The sequence below is a fragment of the Mixia osmundae genome (genome assembly GCF_000708205.1).
Source record: "Mixia osmundae IAM 14324 unplaced genomic scaffold scaffold_1, whole genome shotgun sequence".
Taxonomy (NCBI): Eukaryota; Fungi; Basidiomycota; class Mixiomycetes; order Mixiales; family Mixiaceae; genus Mixia; species Mixia osmundae.
Genome location: NW_014575563.1, coordinates 1,732,909 through 1,752,708, shown reverse-complemented (window position 1 = coordinate 1,752,708; position 19,800 = coordinate 1,732,909). Strand labels below are relative to the sequence as shown.

The window sequence follows — 19,800 nt, the reverse complement described above, 5'->3', positions numbered from 1 at the left end:
TAGTCATTCAATGTACGCGACGAAAGCCAGCGCGACTAGCGGGCAAAGTCAGATCGAGTACAAGCATGTCTAGGCAGAGATATGAGATGATGGGTGGGCTGTTTGTGTCATTGTGATGAGCTGAGAGATGAGGCCAGCAACCAGCGAGATTGGCCGTGCCAACTCACAGATCAGATGATGAACATGAGATTGACGTCCATCTCGTGCGAAGAGCTCAATTGAGGTCTGCAGCGCATGTCAGTAAAGCCAAACGCAACCAGACGTGCCGCACTTTTGTTCGTCTGCACGCATGTCAGCTCGTCTGTGGGCGAAAAAGGGCGCAGTGACTCACATTTGCCGCGAAGCTCGTCTCTAATCGAATTGAGAAGCTGCAGATAGGTCTGCTGGGGATACTTGCCTGCGCGCGGTGTCAGCTCTAGGCGCGACAAGGTAGCAGTGACGCACTGAGCGCAGCAACGAAGGCGTAGCTCATAGCTCCTGTAGCGTTGCCAGCGACTGACGCGTCTGCGCTTGTTTGGGAATCCTTGCAGCCTCTGTCATTGCGGACGTGAGAGGCATGTCTCGATCGTATCAGAGCAGGACGTACGACCAGGAAATAGCATCGCAAGGAGCGGTGCGGGTCTTGCGGGTGAGCTCTTCTGCCGAGTTGCCCTTCATAGCCCGCTTGCCGAATCCGACAATGGATGTTACTGCGCCGATCATATCACCTCGCATGTAGCTCCCCACGGCCGACTATGACACTGTCAGTTCTGCCAATACGGAGTCGTATACGAGCCTCACCATTGCGCCTTGCCCGGCGTCGGCCAAGAGATTCGGCTCCTTGATCTTGCCTGTCCGTCAACGATCTTCGTTTAGCCTTGCACCACGAGCGATCGCGACGCATGCGGACCTTGTGTAGAGTAGATGTAGGGCAGATCTAGCGCACTGGCCGAGTGACACGAGTCGAAGATGGCGGTGAGACGACAGCCGGGCGGCAGCGGGCGGACCATTATCATATGCATGTCGTCGTCGACGATATGGCTAGTCTGCTTGAAGTCGACCGGATAGATAACCTCGTCATAGCTGCGTAACACCTCAGCACACCCTATGCACGCAATGGTGTACACTCGCCCGTCGTCCTCATCGCCGTCGAGATCCTCAGTCTGGCCACCGTGCCCGCTGTAGTGGAAAAATAGCTGCGCCGTTCGTCAGTATGAGGACCCTCAGAACAGTCTGGGGTCGGCGCACAGAGTCGTTTGGCTGGGCATCTTTGACAAGCCACTGCATAGCGCGGATGATGTTTTGTCGCGTCGGCTGAGCTTGATAGGGCATTGATGGATCGTCGAGCATGAGGACCATGTCATCACTGCCAGACCATCTCGTCCTGAGCTAGCGTCAGCACAAGGCGCGAATGACCGACGGATTGAAGTTATAGCGGGACACGAGGAACTGATGCAGGTTCTTATGACCCTATGCCTCAGCTCAGTCTGAGAGCTAGCAGGAGATTGGCGTACGCGAGCATCGTTGTGGCAGCCTCTGAGCGCATTGGAACTGCCAGTGTAGTTGATGCCTGCATCTCTGTCTGATTGACATCACATCGCTGCGCTCAATGCTGACCTATGAGCAGTCCCTTGCGCTTTCCACTACAATTGGAATACTGAAAGTAGGGTCGACCTTGCTGAGGACCAGGTTGATTTTGAGGAGCTTGATGCATTGGCATGTGTGCATACTGCGGCGGAGCGGTGGGATACTGTCCGCCCCCTTGCTGGCCATATTGCTGAGGCGGTGGACCGCCATAGCTCTGCTGGGGTGGTGCGTAGCCTCCCGAGCCGACGTTGTACTGAGGCTGCGGGAAGCCGTTGCCATAGCCTTGCTGTTGGCCATAACCTCCTTGCTGCTGCTGGTAGCCACCGTTGTGATGCTGCTGCTGATACTGCTGCCCTGGGTATGCCATCTTGCTTGATCCTGAGCTGCGAGGGCCGTCTCGCTCGGGTCGCAGCAACAGCGTCAGATGAATAATTTGAAACCATCAAGATGGTACGCGATTAGGCGACTGCTCAGCGCTTGGCAGCGTGTCGTTGATTCGATGCAGCGCCGGCGAGGGAGACGGAGATTGCTCATATACGCTGCACTGATAGTCGCATACCTTAATCATGCACATGCGCAAACCAGCACGCTTTCAATCGATCTGCCATCGCTCACAAAATTCAATGTCAGCTCGGGCGATGCAGCTTACTTTTACGTGCCGGCCGTGGCCGATCAGCCCAGCACGAGCTCTGCCAAGTTGCCTTACTTTGTGACGCTGAGTATATGTCGCGCTCCGGCAGCAGTGATGACCTCTGCATACAACCTCACGGGCATACTCGCAACGTCATCTGTTCTCGTTGCTGCAACGCAAATGACCGCTGCAGCCCAGCAAGCCGAAGACGGTCGAGGCGTCGTCTCCGCTGCACCGCTTGGCTTTGCGAACATGACTGTGGTTCAGCCGGGCACGAACAATGTTGGCTTGTGGCTGACTGTGAACGCGCCTTATGTGAATGACACGACTACGACGAGCTGGGGCTTCGAGCTAGGCGTATCGACCAGCGAGCCCTTGCATCTACTCGATCGCTATGCAGCTTTCCAGTATGCCGACTCAGACAATGTCAGTGCAATCATGACGACGCCAACTTATTACCCCTCGACAGATGGTACGCCAAGCTATGAGCTTATCCTCTTGCCAAGCACACAAGCACCCAACCCAGCATTGGCACATTCGGCATGCTATCTTCGATCTGTAGCTGCTTCTGTGAATAATGCGAGCGACATCCAAGTCTCTCTGGGGAGTACGACGCGCGGTGTGGTCACGATGACGGCCAGAGAAGGCGCTCAAGGGCTCAATCTTCGGACGGACGGCACAAAGACGCAGTATAATCTTGCTGGCCTTGCGCCGGAAACCAATTACACCATTGTCGGACTGCAATCGACAGATCAGGTTGTCAACGGTACTTCAGGCGTCAGACTGTTCCAGACTCAGTATTTCCAGACCAAGCAAGGTATCGTCATCTCATCGAGATGCAGTTCATGCTGAGCTATGCGCAGGAAACAACTGTCGCTTGGTGGACAGTCCTCCGTTCTGTCCCGCTGTGGCATATGCTGTGCCGGCACCTCCGACGCTACCGACCTCGGACCTGCTCACAATCTACGAGAGCAATCTCAATGCCTCCCTGGCGGGCTTCCAATCGACCTTGAGCACCTTCTCTTGCAACATCAGCTCGCAAGGCATGTACTCTTTCGTGCGGAATTGCGACGATTGCTTGCTCGCCTATCGAAATTGGCTCTGCAGTACGACGATGCCCCGATGCACAGATATCCCTGCCGACCTCTTACCCCAGGCTGTGAGCAATACGAGCGAGGGTCAGATCGGTCAGATCACGTTTCAGACAAGCTATGTCGATGGCGTGACATACAGTGATGCGCCAATACCCGAGACGGCGCAGCCCTACATCATCAGGACTACCCCGACGATCTCCAGAACGCCATTCCTGTCTGCAGCAGCTTTGGCCAATCTTACGGATACGAACGATACGCTGCAAGGATTCGATCTCGTTCAGCCTTTTCCTTATGGCGAGGTCTTACCCTGTCTGTCGGTCTGTGAGCTAGTGCAAGCCAGCTGCCCGTTTCCGCTCTTTGGTTGGACATGTCCATTACCCGGCATTACCGCCGAAGGGAGCTATGGCGCCATGCAAGCTCTGCCCGCTCCTCAACGAGCCGGTGGCGATGCACGGTCGACTCTCATGCAAGCTGACGATAGATACGGCAATGTGTACTGCAACTCGTTAGATGTCAACGTCTTGCTTGCCAAACGATCATCCTCTCCGAACCTCGCAGCAAGTCTCACATTGCTCATGACCTGCTTTGCACTTTCATTGATGTTGTAGGAAACAGACGTTGCATGACATGCTCTACTAATGATGCAGTACAATGCGAGGTGTCGTGCGTTCAGAGACGTGATTTTGCGGATACAGATGCTTGCGAGGGAGAGAATTGTGACGTCTGAGTGGACTTTGGAACGGCTGCAGGCGTATAGCCCAGCTCTGCCAAAGTCGACTTGAGCGCTTCGAAGACTCTGGCGATGTCTTGACGCTCGTTATCGATAGCAGTCAGATTCATATGGCCGATACGGATATAACGATCTTTGACATCCTTGTGCAGCCCGCCAGCGATGACGATGCCGCGCTTGGCCATTGCGCCCATGACAGCGGCAGGCGCGATCTTGTCAGGCAGATAGACCGTCGTCATTCCGTTTGCTGAGCAGCTGTAGTGTGCTGGGATCTGCTTCAGACCAATCGAGGACAGACTGGATTTGAGAAAGTAGCTCGTCTCGCGATGGAGGCGAAGACGGGTCGCCAGATCAGGCGTCTCGGTCATGATGGTCTTGAGGGAAGCTTGTAGAGCAAAGATGAGGTTCTGCGCGGGAAGCAGTATCAGCATCGAAACCAAAAGGTGCTGCAATACTGACCGTGGGCGGAGTGGAAAAGTAAGCCGGTCGGCCCTCTGCGTAAGCGCGCATGATGGGCAGCCAGCGCTGCCAATCGGCAAAGTAGGCAGCCACTGGTGTCTTTCGCTCCTCGAGTGCGCGCAGAGCTTGCTGAGAAGCCACAGTGATGCTCAGTCCGGGCGGTACGCCGAGTCCTTTCTGACTCGAAGTGAGAAGTACGTCCAGACCCCATGCATCGAACTGGATATCCTCGCTTGCCACAGAGCAGACAGCATCGACGATGACGAGGGTACCAGGCGAGATGGTCTTGATGATCTTGGCGAGCTGCTTGATGTCTGCCAGTACGCCAGTAGACGTATCGACGTGGGTGATGGTACAAATCTTGTATGAATTCGATCGCAGGGCCTTGCGCACCTGACTCTGATCAGGTGCATGGCCGAGAGGAGTAGCGAGCACATCGACTGAGGCGCCATAAGCTCGCAGTGCATCGGCAAAAGCGTCAGAGAAATATCCAGTGGACAGCACGAGTGCTTTATCTTGCTGTTCGATCAGATTGGCAGCGACCATATCCCAGCCGAGCGTTCCGCTACCGGCCACGAGGAAGGGCTGAGCACGATGAGCGCCGAGCAGAGCTTGGGTGAGCTCGATGCACTCTCTGAAGACGTTGATAAAGGCGGCAGTCGTGTGACCGACGCTGCTATGAGCATTGGCGAACAGCACTTTGTCTGCGATCTCTACAGGCCCGGGTATAGTGAGGAGCGGGTGTGCTTCCTGTCTGAAAAGGTCAATGCCCTCGCTTGCGATGAGATCTTTGGCAGCTTTTGGGGGTCCGCCAGAGGTTGCCATGTTGGTCTATGGTTGCGTGGACACTGCTCGTGATGCTGTAGCGTCCTTCGGTCGTGACTTCTCAGGCAACTCCGGAGCCGAGTGAGCTGAGCTCGGACCCAATGTCAGATCTCTCTGCAATGCCACTCCGAAAAAGCGGAGTTGGGGCCTTGGGGCATATATCACGTGACAGAGACTCGTCTGCTTGCACCGATTCCGAACAGACCGAAAACCGACTCTGCGAGTGCGGTAAACCCTCCGACTATGCCGCGGCAGGCGGAAACCACCGAACTGGTCCTTCCGGACCCAGACCTGGGCGAAGTGGAGAAGTCGTCGGAAAAAGAAGCTTGGCCGACGCCTGTCCGGAGACCGCACTGGAATCCGTTCCATCTGCCACGGCCCATCACAACACGCCAGTGGCTCTACATTCTCATTCCACAAGGCCTCTTCGCTGCTATCGTCGACGGCTTGGTCAATTTCGGGATCGCGTGTGCCATGTACAGAACACAAGATCCGAACGATAACACCTCGAGAGTGACAATCTGGAACCTTAGCCATTCCACCGTAGCGGGCGATGTCGGCGTCACCGTCATCATCCAGACCGTTCTGTCATTCGTGATCTCAAGCGGTATGGTGCATGTCGACCTACGCAAAGGAACAATCGATCCTTTCGTAGCTGCGTGGCCATGCCCCGATTTCGGAGCTTACAAAGTCGAAGCACCTGACAAGCCCACCATGCAGCCTGGTGGATTCGCACGCTGGCTCCATAACAGGCACGGACTCGGTCGAGGTCTTCACTTTTTCTCGGGCAGCGACTACAACGATGTCTTCGATCTCTCGGTCTCGCCCAAAGAGACCCTGCAGCGCTTGTTCTTGAGCGTCTTCAAAGGCCTCGTCCTCTCGGCTATCTACTTTTCCTTCATGTGGCCCATCACGATTGCCATCATTGCGCCTCTCTACGGCGGTACCGGCATCAACATGCGTCGCCAGTATCCCTGGGCGGCACCCATCATCAAGCTGATCTTTGGCTTCACACTCGGTCTCCTGCAGAACGTAAGCGCATGCAAAATGTCGATCTCAGTGCTGGACTGATGTTGGCCGATTAGCCCGTGATTTGCTGCATCGCAATGGGCAGCGAGGACTCCATTCGGTTGCATCTCCGCGAGGAGCAGAGAAAGCTCTGGGCAATTCAAGAGGGCATTACTGTTCCCGTCACAAAAGGCGAACGCGCAGGCAGACCGAGTGGCAGCTTCGACTTGACCATGCCACCGCCCGCAGCTCAGTCACAAGAGAAGCAGCCAATACCTCGAGATGTCGCTCGCTTGAGGCAAAGTGTCGATGGCAGCCGTAGCGCGAGTCCAGCCAGGGGTAACAGGCTGAGCGTGGACGTTGCAGCACTCAGGCAGAGCTTAGACGAGGGCTCGAGGCCACAGACGCGGGCAGCGTCGCCCCACTAGAGCATTCTGGACACTTAGATCTTCATGTTGTATTGTTACACTGGTCAAGTCCATAGAGTAGTGTTCATGCTTCGAAGATCTTGAGGTCCTCCCACTTGCCATTCTCTCGCTTCTCCCAGTAGCTGCTCTCGCCCTCTTTGGCGTGCCATTTGCCGTCCTTCTCTTCAAAGTACTGTGGCGGCTGGGGTCCGCTGTTGCTCGATTCCCATTCTTTGCGCTTCTCGCGTTGCTTGTCCTCGAGCGTTTTCTTGGTCTCCTCTGCCTTGTCAACGTCGCCATCCTCCATTGCACGCTGATCGGGTCTCAGTCGTGAATCTGTTGGTGCAAGAGACTTCTTGATGTCGTCTGTGACCTCATTGAGTTGCACAGCAAACTGCTTGGCTCATCAGCGGCATTCCAAACTTGCCAGAGACGACGCACAGTGGAAAAGCCGTAATACTTCGTCGCATCTTTCGGCCAGTCCGCCGCTTTCCAGAGCTCCTTGTAGCTATCTTTGCCCGTCTTTTGGGTCACATTTTCGCTCCATTTGCCAGTCCTGTGAGCGGTAATCAGCAGACGCTGTTTGGGCTTCGGGCAGCGTACACTTCAGTGATGGTCTTGCCACTCTTGTCATGGATCTTTCCATCAAATTTATTGCGACTGTCTGCGCCTCCCCAGCTGCTGCCTTCTTTGAATTGTACTACAGCCTTTTCACCCGTGTGCTCGTTCTTGACGGTCATCTCGCCAGATATCTCAAGATACTTTTCGCCTGACATGATGTTCTTCACAAATGTGCTGGGTTTGTTCCACGTAAAGACGTCCTCCGAATCCTTGAATTTGAGCTCTGTGTGTCCTTCCGGGATATATTCGAGCGATCGGCCCCAAAACTTCTGTTTACCGCCCGAGTGTGCAAAGTAATGCCATTTTTCGCCGTCTGCGGCGCATGCCATGATAGCTATCATATGTGGTCTCTTCAGCAAAGCAGAAAGGCATCGATGAGTACACACGTGGATGATGTGAGACCTTTTCGCCAATGAATCGAAGGTCTTTGTCTTTTCTGACGAGCTCGTATGTCTCTCCAACGAGTGGATTGCTGTGAGACGAATCAGCTCAATCGAGCACGAGTGGGAACGAGCTGACAATGGCTTGCGAGACGAGCGATAGCGCAGACCAGCAAACTGCGAAATGGCGAAAGCGGTGATATAGCAAAGCCGCTCTATCGAGTCATCGGCGCTAATCGCCTTTTTGATGAGTGAGGTATACTCCATCTCCTCTGCCAATCGCTGAACAGCACTGAGAGGTTCGTTGAAGGACACTGGGAAGGAGATCTTTGAGAGATCCTTGCCCATGTTCTTCTTGAGCATAGAGAACATGCTGAACTCGTCGCCTGACACCGGCGCAGGTAGCTGCTTCCTCCGTTTGACGCCGTCATCCGCGTCGCCGTGCTCAGCCTCATCTTTTCCGGCGTGCTCGGCGTCGGAACCAGAATCGTCGTCATCATCAGCAGCAGCCTCATAGTCTGATTGGGCGCCATCATCGTCAATGTCGTCTAGATCAAATTCGGCGCCTTGAGCAGTGCCATATGTCGCATCAGAGTCTGCATCACTGTCATTGCCGTTGCTCTTGACCTTGTCGAATCCGATGGCCGTGCGGGACCCGTAGGCTGCCTTGCCGCCTCCGCTGCTGGGGAACGACGGACCTGCAGCATTGATGGTATTGACGAGGGTGGTATGCTGATTCTTGAGCGTTGCGGATGCTTGAGATAATTGCTTGCCAAGCTCGTGGGTGTTCGCGCCTCCGTTCTGCTTGTGATCCTTGTGGCCTGCAATCGACTATGAGAGGTGCGACAGTTGTATGGAAGCAGGCGCACCTTTCTTGAATATTTGCGTAATCTTGTTGGATGAAGCAGTGTCGCTCCCACTCGTCGAAGACTTGAGGTCGTCCGACTGAAGCTGCCGAGCAATGTCGCCGACTTCGTTGATGGGCTGCACTCGATGCTCAGCTTCGTACTTCATCGCGCCAACCGGCATACCAAGCTCATTTTGGCGACAGTATCGAAAATAGCAGAGAGGTCGACCTTGGACGAGTCGACGCCTGAGCCAACCTCACCGACTGCCGCGCCGCCTTGCTTGTCGTCCGCGGTGCCAATGAATCTCCTGAGCGCCTTGGTCCATTTTTCGAAGTCCTGGTCGCTCAGTGCACGGCAATGGAAGATGGTCGATCCGGAATCGATAGTGATAGTCTTGTTCTTTGACGAACGAACGATAGATGCAAGACCGACAAAGAGACTCGCTCGAACGCGCGAATTGGGATTGACCGCATACGAGAGCACGCCCTGCAGTGGCCGATGAGCCAGCGTTGACTTCAAGTGCGCGAGACAGCGACCTTGTTGTCGAGCCAGAAGTAGCGTTTGGCGAAGCCTTGGTATTGCTTCTGTTTCTTCTTGTCGAGATAGCCCTACGCAAGCACTTAGCTCCGTCGGCGTGGCGACCCGGCTCGCACGAACCTCTAGTACGATGTCGGATGAGCGTCCGAACATACTTGCCGATGTCGAGCCTATCAGACCAAGAAACGAGCTCAAGACGCTCGAACAGCTAGTTGCCGAACGCAGTTGCTCTGCCAGGAAACTCGCTCTCCGCACAGTCGCGTGGCAGCGATCGGATCTGCTGCTTCGATGGAGATCTCCACATCGTCATAGCAATGCAATGACGAAGTTCGCGAACTTCGCTCTCTCGCATTTCCGCTCAAGACTCCCTTCACACATACACACGTCGTCACGATGAGATATTCTTATTGCGCACTCGGTGCCGCCGCAACGGTGCTCGCACTCACTGGCGCAGTCGAAGCCAGCTGGTTCAGCTCAAGTACGTTTGGTCTCTGCCTCGGCGCAACAAATTGTCTATGAAAATGCTGACGGCTTGTGCTTTGCGCTCGCAGCTCCGGCCTGTGAGTTATACATCGCGTGTTATGTGCTCGAGCATGCGCTTACTGATGCTACACCGTTTTTGCTCCGCATTACCCGTGATTTGCTGCTTTTCGTGACCTTTGCTCTATAGACAATGACTGGGGGCAAGATCAGCTCTCGACCTGGCTGCAAGACCACAAAATTCCCAATCCTGCCAATCTCGATGCCGATGGGATGAGAGCACTGGTCGCGAAGAACTACGACCACGCATACGACTCTTGGTCAGTCCCACCCGTAACACGTCACTATGCTCGAGGGGCTGACAGGACCATCTCACAGGTCTGATGCGGACATCACGGGCTTCCTTTCTGCTCATAACATCATGCCTACGCCCGCAGTCAGCTCGTGCGTTCTCACGCCGTCGTATGAAGATGCCATGGCTGACACGTGCGTTCAGCCGCCCGAGACTCGTTGACACCATCCGCCGCAGCTACATCCCCGACTACGAATCGTGGTCTTCCTCCGACCTCGAGGGATGGCTGCAAGATCACAACTTGGCTCCAAAGTCAAAGGCGACCCATGAACAGCTGCTTGACTCGGTCAAGGCTGCCTGGAACGACGCGACGCAGCCAACGTATGCTCAGCAGTTCCAGAAATACGCCAAGCAGGCGCAACAAGTCCTCACGGGCAAGACAGGTAACACTGTCGTCGACTCGTGGACTGATGTAAGTCTCGTCGTCCCTATATTGCCCTTAGCTCATTGACGGAACAGTCGGAGCTGCGTGCTTATCTGCTCGAGCAAGGCATCATCTCGCCTTCTTCGACGCGCGATGAGCTCATCAAGCTCGCTCGTCAGCAGCAAGCCAATGTAGCTTCGCTCGCGTCGGACGCATCTGCCTCGGGTGCCTCGGCATATGGTCAAGCCACCGATGCAGCAGGATACTATGCCTCTGACGCCTCAAAGAGCGCCAATAGCGCCTACCAGACTGGTGGCAAGTCAGCACAATCGGCGGCTTCTCAAGCGAGCAAGTCGGGCTCTGGTGCTTACGCACAAGCCAGCAAGTCGGTCAATTCGGCCGCCGATGAGGCCAGCGCGACCCTCTCGTCAGCCTACTACGCTGCTACGGATGCACCGGCTCAGGCATATGACTTTGTCGCCCAGAAGCTCGATGGTGTGTCAAATCTGACTTGTATTGAAAGCCTGCTGACATCAGAGGCAGCCTCCAAGGACTACGTCTACTCTACCTGGGACGACAACACATTGAAGTCATACCTTGTCGATCAGGGCATCATCAAGAGCAATTCGGCCAAGAAGCGTGACGAGCTGGTCTCACTCGTCTCAGACACCTACAATGACGCCGCAGATAATGTCTACGATACATGGTCTGACAACACGCTCCGGACTTGGCTCATAAACCACGGTGTCGTCAAGTCAAAGACGGCAAAGACGCGCGACGAATTGGTCGATCTCGTTTCGAAGAACTACTACTCCGCCAAGGACACCACCTGGAATTCATGGAATACAAAGTCATTGCAGCGTTGGGCAGAGTCAAAGGGATTGGTCAAGTCCGGCTCGCAGAAGCAGAAGGATGAGCTTCAGAAGCTCGCACAGGATCACTACTACAAGCTGCGCGATGCTCCTTACTCGTCTTGGGATGACTCGTATCTTCGCAACTGGCTCGTCTCGCACAACGTCATCAAGTCTGACTTCCAGGCCAAGCGTGACGACCTAATCAAGTATGCCAAAGATTCCTATTATACCTCGAGCGACAAAATTTGGGACACGTGGACCGACGCCGAGGCCCGTGCCTACCTTGTCAAGAACAAAATCCTCGATTCAACGACGGCAGAAAAGTCTCGACGGGATGATCTCGAGAAGACGCTTGAATCTTCATACTACAAGAGCAAAGATGCCATCGAGTCTTCCTTCTCTGACAACGACATCAAGTCCTGGCTCATCGATCACGGCTTCATCAAAAGCGATAGCCAAGCGAAAAAGGACGAGCTCTTTGCAGAGTTCCAGAAGCAATACTCAGCAACAGCCTCAAAGACGAACGCCTACTTGAGCTGGTCTGATGCGCGCATCCGAGGCTGGCTTCGCGAGCACGGTCTACCTGTGCAACAATCGACGACTCGTGCCGAGTGAGTCTCACACGGCCCATCGAGAGACTTTCTATGCTAATACATACGACCAGGTTGCTCGCACAGATGCGCGAAAACTACGTCAGCACGCAAGGATCGCTACAGAGTCTGCTCGGTTCAGTACAGGAATACATTCAAGGCGGCGTCGAGATCGCGGAGGACAAGGTCAAGGAAGCTCTTGAGCTGCTTAAAGGCGCTGTCGGTCAGGGTGGCAACGTCGTCGACCAGGCTTCAGCCACGCTGAAAGGCAAGTACGGCCAGGCCACCGACACTGCCTCGCGCGCCGGCATCAAAGCCACTCGTGCAGTCAAAAATGAACTCTGATACGTTAGGCCCTCTCTTTATATAAAGACCGGTCACACACTGTAATCCATGCAACGTAACTAAAGCAACGTTAACCTACTGCCCCTGCCGTCTCGCAAAGGCATAATTGGGCGCGTCCCGAACTTTAGCCGCGACAGCGCGGAGAGACCTCGAGAGACACGCCAGGGAAGAGCGAGGCTAGCCTTTGCGCGCTGACAAGACGAAGCCACAATGAAAAGAACGAGGTCTGTGCGACCGGACAGACTAACTTAAGCAGTAAAAGTCTGCGCTAGCGAGACCGCACGCTGGGGACCTGTGCGATGCTCACTTCCCGAACATAAGACAAGCGAACGACCAAGAGCTCGTTTTGCACGATGGCCGACTCGTGGGCGGATTTGCAGTCCGACTTGCCCTCACCCACGTTCAACTCGGCACACGAGACGGCAGTCTCCGATGCCCACCGCATCGTCGAGCACGAGGGACAGCCGAGTCAGGAACTCCTGCAACTGCCGCCGGACCACTGCCATGCAACGCCAAGACTTGCCTCGCCCATAAGAGGCGAGCTGCTTCTGACGCCAGAGGCAGGTCAGAAGGACGGTCAGGCCGAGTCAGTGCCCATGTCTGCCTCGTACCGCACATTCAGGATCAAATCCGCATCAGGTTCGTCGAGCAGCGTCAGCTCAATCGAGCTTCTCTCAAAGGTCGACACGCCCACGCTACAATGCAGTCTCAAACGGACTCACTCGAGTGATTCGCTGCCAACCGACGAGCCAAGCACGACAGCACCCAAGAAGCGACGGAGATCCTCTCACGGCAGGACAAACCCGAGACGACGCTGTCGGCGTTCACCATCTGCAAAGCCTGTCTTTACTGCTCCGCCGCCAGTGCCCCCTCTTCCCGTGAACCACTCGGCAAAGTCGCACACGTCACTCGCGTCTCAGCCTGTGCTCAACGAGAGACAGCTAAAGGTACTACATCAGATCCATCAGCCTACCAGCCTGGCGCTCTCTCGCCACGCCTCCCAAGAGGGCATGGTCGCACTCGAGCACGATGCGCTTTGTGTACCAGCGCTCAGACCGCCTATCTCGCAACAGTCTCTCAAAGAGCTCGATCTGGCATCGTTGCTTGCCAACCCACAGCTGCGTCACGATCTCGCACACACGCCCGTCATTCACTTTCGACCAAATACGGAGGGCCCGTCGAATTTTAAGCGGAGGGAAGCTTGTGCCATGTACAATCTCGCAGTCGCGCGTGAGATCATAAGCGGCTGTCGCTGTACGACATTCATCTGCGAGGCCGACAGCTCGAGCGTCCTTACTTGCTTCTGTCGCTCAAACGTCGGCATGCTTGCGTCTGGCAATCTATCTGTCCGCTTGCCGAGCCGCATACCTCATCTCGTCGAAGAACTGAAATCTCTCCTACTCGCTCTACTGCCGGATTGCAAGGATCAGAGCTCTGCGAGGAATATCAGAGACAGCCTCGATACCAGCCTGGTTACGCAGCAAGCGGATCACCGCACTTTTGATCTCGCTCGATTCGCACGCTTCGTTGGTTCGGTCTTGCTGATGCATGCAGCACCCATCCGCGATGCTCGAATCACGCAGATGATGGATCTGCTGTCCGAGCCCACGCTGGCCAGCATCGCAACAGGCTTGCAAGCATGCTTTGATACCGTTGAGCTCATGAGACTTGTGAGTCCTCTCCGCAGCTGTAGCGACAGAGCTAATGAAATGTATAGGACGTTGCCAATTATCAGCTCAAGAAGCTGCGACCGTATCTGCTCATCACGTCGCCAGAGAGCGAGCTTCACTGGTTTCGGTCAAGCTATGCGCTCACATGTAAGGCGCATCTGTCGACCACTCGAGCACTTATCGACCAAGCTACTGTTGATTCACTCGACAAGTCGATTGGCTATGGCCTCGTTGATATAGTCCTCGAGCCTCGCACTGCGCAAGGCGATAGCAAGGTGCCAGAAACGTTCAGACTTGACCTCGATCGACTCAAATCGGTACACCAGAGCATCACGGAGCTCATCGTCTTTCATCTCTTTGGTCTCTACGCCAAGCAGCTGTTTGGCCAGCGCAAGAAGACGCTACCTTCGGAGCTCGGACACAGACTTGCTTGTATCGTGCAAGGCACTTGCAGCAACGGCCGCGCAAGCGTCTCGGACACAGTCTGGCGTCGCATCGTGCTCGCTAATGTTGCCGAGGAGATCGCTTCCCATTTCTCTGACGCAGAGCGAGTCGCCGACATCGCAAAGGGCTGGGCCAACAATAACATAATGCCATCCTCAAGGCTATGGAATCTTGTCGAGCAGCATCTACGCACGATACTCCGTGCACATATCGACGACGAATCGCTCACTCTGTTGCGTGGCACACCGTGGTGGCTGCGCGAAGGCGAGCAACTCTGTACACCTACGACATCATCGCATACCGCTTTACTTTCGTCTGCAGGTCTGTTGCAACAACAGGCAACCATTCAAACGATCGCAACATCGCTCGCTCGCATAATCACATACCACGTTCATGTCTACCGAGCACTATACATTGATCTGTTGTCGTAAACCCAATACATCATCTTAGCGCATTGATGTGACGTTCTACACGTGTGATGTCTGCTACAATTCTAGGTGTCTTTGGAGGAAGTCGACGGCATCCCTGAGCTTGTCCGGGCCATGACCGTGCAGATCGAACGAATGCTCCGCCCCATCGATGATGGCGACTTTGCATTCCACGCCTGCCCGTCTGATCTTCTCTGCTATATGTACCGTCTCGCCTACCAACACTGCTGAATCACGACTGCCATGCAAGAGGTACGAAGGCGGCCAGTTTTCTGAGACTAAGAGTTGTGGAAATAGAGCCCTCGAATCGATGGGTATCCTCTCGGCGGCCGCAAGTTCATTCTTGACCAGTGGCTCTAGATCCTTCGTGACACCCTTGTGGCCCGTGAGAACGTCGAGATAGACAGCCTGTTCTATGAGATAGTGCACGAGCTGGCTCCGTGGATTGGTAGGCAAGCCAGTTTCTGGATCGCCTGCTGCTGGCTCTGCGCAAGTCGGCCGCAGAACGACGCCCGGCTCGATGAGCGATTGGATATTTTTGGCGTCAATCGGGGGTAGTCCGTCGCGATTTCTTGCGCCTTTTACCACATATCTTTCGCTCTGTCATGCAACGTCAGCCTCTGTTGGAGATGACGGTAGGGAGACGCACGAGGAAGTCACCGCCCATTGCATAAAAGTTGATGAGGACTTTGACAGCGCTGTTCTTGTGGTGCGCAGCGGCCAGATAGGCGAGCCAGCCTCCACCGGAGCTGCCAGAAACGCCTATCCTGTCCCTGTCGATGAGAACGCCGATGTCTTCTGAGCGGTCGGCAAGCACGCCGTTGAGTTCTCGCCTGATAAACCGGAAGAGGTCGGTAACGTCCGAATAGACGTCGTGTCCGTTCGAGGGGTACAGTAGTCTATAGTCTGCTGAGATGAAGATGTAGCCGCGATCGAGACAGGCGTGAATGAGCCAGAAGGGCAGCCAAGATTGTTTTGTGCCTACTATGACGCCGCCGCCGTGGAAGTAGACGAGAGCGGGTCGCTTGGACCTTGAATGGTACCGTGGCGGAGTTTTGGGGATGTACAAGTCGAAGCTGATGGTCATGTTGCCTGCTGTCTTGTAAGGCAGTGTGATGTATTTCATGCTGGCAGGTATGGGCGGATTGGGCGTTGGCGGTCGGCGCCTGCCTGGCAAGAGTCGCCCGACGCTTGCTGAGTCCGGAGCGAGTGCTTTCATCCTGGACAGCACGCTCTTGGCGCCGTCGTCGCTCTGCCAGTTGAGCAAGATCAGAAAGAGTACGACGCTGATGAGTCCTGTCAATGCGCGTCGCTTGCTTCTGTGCGATATCGATCCTGTCGCTACGGTGGAGAGCTGAGCCGACTTGCGTCTTGCGCTCTTGATGCTGTTGCTGGACGTGAGACTGGGCGTACGCCACTGTGGCAAGGCGCCCGTCACGCTCTTGCCGCGACTAGTCGAGACAGGCGTGAGTTTGCTCGGGCTGTCCGAGCTCGGCAAGTCAGAGAGGGAGCTCCTGCGACCGCTGGGAGACGGAGAACGATCGATGAGGTTGGCAAAGTGCTGCCTGTGCTGAGGCAAGCCCGTCGGTGAAGCTGCAGACAGTTCCAATGCTGAGCCGGTCGAGGACGCCCAGTCACGCCCCTGTGGCATCTGCGCGACGCGGACGACTACAGTGCGTCGCCTGACGAGATCACTTGCCGTCTGTTCTGCGCAGTCGGTCGTGTGTTCATTGCGCTGCGCAGGGTCCTCCTCGTCGGCGCCAGGCAGGCACGAGAAGCCAAAAGTCGCGCGCCATTTTGGTATCGCGGCCCGGCTGGACAGTCAGAACGTCCAACGTAGCGGGCAAAGAGCACGGCCTGAAGTGCGCCGAGATGGCGACGGGCCTCTTCCCTCCGTCTGTTGATCAGAAGAGGGCAGACACGCTGGGTATCAAAGACAGACTGGCAAGTCTACTGCCGCCCGACCAGGGACTTGTCTATTGGACGAGTCTCGTCGACTTTCTCACCGGCAAGCTGAGCCGAGATGAGTTCGAGGAGGCAACACAGTCTGCCCTGCGTCGCGGTGGGCCAGAAGCAGGTTAGTAGAGTGCCTCGACGCCTGCTGTTCGCGCTGATCAAGTATGGTAGCTGAGCTCCACACGGCACTCATCCTGTCTGTCCTCTTCAACACATCCAGATCGTCCGCCACGCCTTCGTCGAGACACTCGGGCTGGTCTAAGCGTAGAAGGCTAGAAGGCGATGACTTGCTCGAGCGGGACTCGCAAAGGGCAAGGCTGAGAAACCAAGTCATGTCGCTCGGTAAGAGGGAGCGAGCGAGACTCAAACAGCTCAATACGATCGATCTAGCCCAGTCCGCCAATGCAGCATCCAAAGCCAAGGTCAATGGCACCTTGCCGGCCGCTTCTCCGACTAGCCCGACGCGACTGGGCGCAGACGGTCAAGCGCTCCTTGCAAAGCCTCGCGTTGAGATTGTCAAGCCAGGCAGTGCCAAGGCCAAAGAGGGGCCTGTGTTTCCCAATGCTGAAGGTGCGTCGCTGGGCTCTGGGTCATACTGCTCGCTAAGTCTCGTGCGCAGTCTCTACTCAAGATTACAATCGATGGCAACAAGCGCCGCTGTGCCTCGAGAGCAAACGCTTACCAGATCATGAGAGCCTGACCGACCGAATGAGTCTCATTGCATGCGATAGCGGGCTCTCAGCCGGCGTGGACAAGCCGGCAGTCTCGCTCATGCTGCTCGCCGTCGAGCGTCACATCAGGACACTCCTCACGAGCGCACTTGACGTCGTCCGTCCGAGTCGTCATCAAGAAGCTGCGGTACTCTTGCCGGACGAAGTTCCAAAAACTGCTGCGGAACTCGTCAGAGGCCTATCGCCCGAGCCTGCGACGAGTCATTCTCTGGCTCTGCGCGATCTCGCCACTCTGTTCGAGATCTCGCCCTCGACGACTGTACAGTCACACATGGGTGCCATCGAGCGACCACTCGCATTACTGGACACGACGGCCATGCCTGCAGATCATGTTTCGAAATAGAAGTCTCATTGTAGGTTGTACAGAGCTGCATGTCATTCGTACAAGCATGCGATGACTTAGACGCTCTCGTCGATCTCGTCGCAGTAGCATGCCATTAGTGCGCTGTTCCGTTGCCATTTGCATGTCCGTTTGCATGCTTTTGTTTGCTAGCCGAATTGCGAACGCCGACAGCCTGAGCGATCAATCGACGCTTTAGCGCAAGTTCATGGCTCAATTCAAAAGTTCGCACCTCGTTCAAATCGCTGAGGAGCTGTACAGTGGTAACGAAATTGACGCATGCGTCGGTGATAGAGACGCCGCGCTTGAGGCCGGACGGGCCTTCGGTAGGCACATCTTGTCTGCCTTCTTCCAGGTGAGATTCGATCATGACGCCTGTAATGGCATCTTCGCCCGCACGAAGCTGCTCGCAAATGGCAGCATTGACTTTGGCCTGATTGCGATGATCCTTGAGTGAATTGCCATGGGAACAATCGACCATGATGGAAGGATGGAACGTCGGTCGCGCTTTCGCAGACGCTGTCTTCGTCTTTGCGATATCGCTCGGGGCGTAGTTCGTCCCTGAAGAACCGCCTCGGAGGATGATGTGGACTGCTGGGTTTCCCCGTGTCTTGACGATGGATGCTAGTCCCGAAGAGGTGATACCCATGAAAGCGTGAGGATGTGAGGCTGCGCGCATGGCATCTACCGCTACCGTCACACCGCCGTCTGTGCCATTCTTGAAGCCAATGGGGAACGACATGCCCGATGCTACGTCTCGTTTGAGCATCGAATTTGACCGGAGGGCCTGGGTGCATACCTAGCTCTCGATGCAGCTGACTTTCTGTCGTGCGTGCGCCGATTGCGCCCCAAGAGATGCAGTCTGACAAAAATTGTGGGCTGTCGGAAGACTCAGATGAGCTCCAGACAGGGCTCATGTGAGAATGCGGACCTGATGGTGTCAAGTAATTCGCAGCCGACAGGCAGACCGAGCTCTGTCAAGTCGCAAAGCAGCTGGCGCGCGACGCGGAGACCCTTGTTGATCATGAAGCTTCCATCAAGATTGGGATCGTTTCTGTGCATTGCCATACCATTCAGGATATCGCAAGATGCCTCGAGTGGCTGTGAACGTACATGAGGCCCTTCCAGCCGACTGTCGTCCTGCGTGCATCCAATGTGTAAGCTCGCCGTCTCCTGAATGACACCCATATGCCTGCCTCGGCTTTTCGAAGTAGGCACGCATGATGATGAGCAGGTTGGGCCAGCTATCGATCTTTGCTCTGAGCAGTCGTGCATACTCTAGCGCTTGTTCTGGGCCTGTTGGCGCCAACACGTCGCTTAGCTCCTGACCGGGCACATGACTCGCCACTGACTGTGTATGGAGCAAGGTCCAACGATGACGATGACCCTGTTGTCTTCGCCTGCGATGATGTCGTTGGCCGCCCGACGAGCGAGCGCAATTGTCGTTTTGGATGCATCCGACAGTGGGATTTCAGACTTGAGCAAGGCCGGCTGAAGCAAAGGGTCGTAGCCAGACACGTTCAGATCGTCGTAGGCGTCGAGTGGACTGCTCGCTTGTCTGCCTATGGCCGTCATGATGTGAGGCCGGCAAGACGTGCAAATCTGTGTCCGGCAAGAAAAACGTGGAGTCAGTGGTGTATGGCGAATTTGATATTTTATCATCTGGACCCACATGCTTGCTGCCACGCAGCGCACTCAGCGAAGGACTGCTGAGCTGCTGGTAGTGCAGCATCTTGACTATGTCTATGGACAGCAAAGGTGCTGTACGGCACTCGCCTTGACTACCCAAAGCTCGGGCGTCAGCTCGCTTGCGGATTCGTGAAGTCTGTGCGGCGTCATGTCATCGACGATGTCGGATCAAGCGCGCTCGGCCGCACTCGGCGGTGCCATCTACCTCGTCATCCTACAGCTCGGCACTCGCGTCGTCACTTTTGCTCTCAACCAGGTCTTGCTCAGACTCACGACGCCGGAAGCGTTCGGAACGGCAACGATCCAACTCGAATTGCTCCTCAATACAATCTTGTTCCTTTCGCGAGAGGGCATACGAGGTGCAGTCGCCCGTACGGCACCTTCGCTAGCACCTCTGAACGCTGAGGAGACGGCTTTGAAATTTCGTCTGCGAGGTGGAGACGAGTCTGTG

The 19,800-nt window shown here is 55.5% G+C and overlaps 10 protein-coding genes across 10 annotated transcripts; 5 read left to right on the top strand and 5 right to left on the bottom strand.

Annotated features, from left to right (window-relative positions):
- Positions 1-38: 38 nt before the first annotated feature.
- Positions 39-1,940, bottom strand: L969DRAFT_84532 (uncharacterized protein). Its single transcript, XM_014715769.1, has 13 exons — positions 1,597-1,940; positions 1,494-1,549; positions 1,400-1,440; positions 1,228-1,345; positions 1,111-1,175; positions 890-1,062; positions 781-830; positions 587-732; positions 445-533; positions 332-397; positions 272-281; positions 168-225; positions 39-98 (listed from the first exon to the last, which is right to left on the bottom strand). Exons 1-12 carry the CDS (start codon positions 1,931-1,933, stop codon positions 171-173), a joined length of 1,206 nt encoding a protein of 401 aa, XP_014571255.1. The 5' UTR covers positions 1,934-1,940; the 3' UTR covers positions 39-98; positions 168-170.
- Positions 1,941-2,065: 125 nt separating this feature from the next.
- L969DRAFT_42884 (uncharacterized protein) lies at positions 2,066-3,899 on the top strand (the record flags this gene model as incomplete). The annotated part of the gene is made up of 2 exons (XM_014715768.1): positions 2,066-3,014; positions 3,061-3,899. The coding sequence occupies 2 exons, from the start codon at positions 2,066-2,068 to the stop codon at positions 3,897-3,899; spliced, it is 1,788 nt and encodes a 595-aa protein (XP_014571254.1).
- On the bottom strand, positions 3,542-5,429 carry L969DRAFT_167264 (uncharacterized protein). Its single transcript, XM_014715767.1, has 2 exons — positions 4,481-5,429; positions 3,542-4,428 (listed from the first exon to the last, which is right to left on the bottom strand). The coding sequence occupies exons 1-2, from the start codon at positions 5,303-5,305 to the stop codon at positions 3,961-3,963; spliced, it is 1,293 nt and encodes a 430-aa protein (XP_014571253.1). The 5' UTR covers positions 5,306-5,429; the 3' UTR covers positions 3,542-3,960.
- Positions 5,430-5,503: 74 nt separating this feature from the next.
- On the top strand, positions 5,504-6,741 carry L969DRAFT_69919 (uncharacterized protein; the record flags this gene model as incomplete). The annotated part of the gene is made up of 2 exons (XM_014715766.1): positions 5,504-6,337; positions 6,391-6,741. Exons 1-2 carry the CDS (start codon positions 5,549-5,551, stop codon positions 6,739-6,741), a joined length of 1,140 nt encoding a protein of 379 aa, XP_014571252.1. The 5' UTR covers positions 5,504-5,548.
- Positions 6,416-9,404, bottom strand: L969DRAFT_84529 (uncharacterized protein). Its single transcript, XM_014715765.1, has 9 exons — positions 9,227-9,404; positions 9,106-9,177; positions 8,753-9,055; positions 8,591-8,705; positions 7,861-8,542; positions 7,728-7,813; positions 7,324-7,675; positions 7,162-7,276; positions 6,416-7,114 (listed from the first exon to the last, which is right to left on the bottom strand). Exons 1-9 carry the CDS (start codon positions 9,257-9,259, stop codon positions 6,806-6,808), a joined length of 2,067 nt encoding a protein of 688 aa, XP_014571251.1. The 5' UTR covers positions 9,260-9,404; the 3' UTR covers positions 6,416-6,805.
- A 95-nt stretch (positions 9,405-9,499) lies between these two features.
- Positions 9,500-12,091, top strand: L969DRAFT_81092 (uncharacterized protein; the record flags this gene model as incomplete). Its single annotated transcript, XM_014715764.1, has 8 exons — positions 9,500-9,584; positions 9,658-9,666; positions 9,777-9,906; positions 9,965-10,030; positions 10,083-10,350; positions 10,398-10,797; positions 10,846-11,767; positions 11,821-12,091. The coding sequence occupies 8 exons, from the start codon at positions 9,500-9,502 to the stop codon at positions 12,089-12,091; spliced, it is 2,151 nt and encodes a 716-aa protein (XP_014571250.1).
- Positions 12,092-12,206: 115 nt separating this feature from the next.
- Positions 12,207-14,641, top strand: L969DRAFT_165002 (uncharacterized protein). The gene is made up of 2 exons (XM_014715763.1): positions 12,207-13,761; positions 13,809-14,641. Exons 1-2 carry the CDS (start codon positions 12,445-12,447, stop codon positions 14,634-14,636), a joined length of 2,145 nt encoding a protein of 714 aa, XP_014571249.1. The 5' UTR covers positions 12,207-12,444; the 3' UTR covers positions 14,637-14,641.
- Positions 14,642-14,690: 49 nt separating this feature from the next.
- L969DRAFT_14852 (uncharacterized protein) lies at positions 14,691-16,284 on the bottom strand (the record flags this gene model as incomplete). The annotated part of the gene is made up of 2 exons (XM_014714925.1): positions 14,691-15,233; positions 15,283-16,284. The coding sequence occupies 2 exons, from the start codon at positions 16,282-16,284 to the stop codon at positions 14,691-14,693; spliced, it is 1,545 nt and encodes a 514-aa protein (XP_014570411.1).
- Positions 16,285-16,437: 153 nt separating this feature from the next.
- L969DRAFT_84527 (uncharacterized protein) lies at positions 16,438-17,816 on the top strand. Its single transcript, XM_014715762.1, has 3 exons — positions 16,438-16,710; positions 16,761-17,159; positions 17,209-17,816. The coding sequence occupies exons 1-3, from the start codon at positions 16,506-16,508 to the stop codon at positions 17,661-17,663; spliced, it is 1,059 nt and encodes a 352-aa protein (XP_014571248.1). The 5' UTR covers positions 16,438-16,505; the 3' UTR covers positions 17,664-17,816.
- L969DRAFT_84526 (uncharacterized protein) lies at positions 17,652-19,285 on the bottom strand. The gene is made up of 7 exons (XM_014715761.1): positions 19,013-19,285; positions 18,857-18,956; positions 18,774-18,800; positions 18,592-18,714; positions 18,460-18,539; positions 17,893-18,410; positions 17,652-17,835 (listed from the first exon to the last, which is right to left on the bottom strand). The coding sequence occupies exons 1-7, from the start codon at positions 19,233-19,235 to the stop codon at positions 17,758-17,760; spliced, it is 1,149 nt and encodes a 382-aa protein (XP_014571247.1). The 5' UTR covers positions 19,236-19,285; the 3' UTR covers positions 17,652-17,757.
- Positions 19,286-19,800: the final 515 nt, after the last annotated feature.

Bases quoted from the DNA above. Each gene is read 5' to 3' on its own strand.
- L969DRAFT_84529 (XM_014715765.1), bottom strand. From the start codon at position 9,259: ATGTTCGGACGCTCATCCGACATCGTACTAGAG. The intron at 7,814-7,860 runs GTCAGCTCGTTC...TTCGTCTCACAG, and splicing joins CGCTCGTCTCGCAAGCCATT to CAATCCACTCGTTGGAGAGA. The intron at 7,676-7,727 runs GTGTGTACTCAT...CACATATGATAG, and splicing joins AAAGGTCTCACATCATCCAC to CTATCATGGCATGCGCCGCA.
- L969DRAFT_84526 (XM_014715761.1), bottom strand. From the start codon at position 19,235: ATGACGGCCATAGGCAGACAAGCGAGCAGTCCACTCGACGCCTACGAC. The intron at 18,957-19,012 runs GTCAGTGGCGAG...TGGCGCCAACAG, and splicing joins TGGACCTTGCTCCATACACA to GCCCAGAACAAGCGCTAGAG. The intron at 18,715-18,773 runs GTACGTTCACAG...GGCAATGCACAG, and splicing joins GTCGGCTGGAAGGGCCTCAT to AAACGATCCCAATCTTGATG.
- L969DRAFT_165002 (XM_014715763.1), top strand. From the start codon at position 12,445: ATGGCCGACTCGTGGGCGGATTTGCAGTCCGACTTGCCCTCACCCACG. The intron at 13,762-13,808 runs GTGAGTCCTCTC...TGAAATGTATAG, and splicing joins CCGTTGAGCTCATGAGACTT to GACGTTGCCAATTATCAGCT.
- L969DRAFT_84532 (XM_014715769.1), bottom strand. From the start codon at position 1,933: ATGGCATACCCAGGGCAGCAGTATCAGCAGCAGCATCACAACGGTGGC. The intron at 1,063-1,110 runs GCGAGTGTACAC...GGTGTTACGCAG, and splicing joins GACGGCGATGAGGACGACGG to CTATGACGAGGTTATCTATC. The intron at 398-444 runs GTGCGTCACTGC...CACCGCGCGCAG, and splicing joins CGCCTTCGTTGCTGCGCTCA to GCAAGTATCCCCAGCAGACC.
- L969DRAFT_167264 (XM_014715767.1), bottom strand. From the start codon at position 5,305: ATGGCAACCTCTGGCGGACCCCCAAAAGCTGCCAAAGATCTCATCGCA. The intron at 4,429-4,480 runs GTCAGTATTGCA...CTTCCCGCGCAG, and splicing joins ACTTTTCCACTCCGCCCACG to AACCTCATCTTTGCTCTACA.
- L969DRAFT_84527 (XM_014715762.1), top strand. From the start codon at position 16,506: ATGGCGACGGGCCTCTTCCCTCCGTCTGTTGATCAGAAGAGGGCAGAC. The intron at 16,711-16,760 runs GTTAGTAGAGTG...CAAGTATGGTAG, and splicing joins TCGCGGTGGGCCAGAAGCAG to CTGAGCTCCACACGGCACTC. The intron at 17,160-17,208 runs GTGCGTCGCTGG...TCTCGTGCGCAG, and splicing joins TGTGTTTCCCAATGCTGAAG to TCTCTACTCAAGATTACAAT.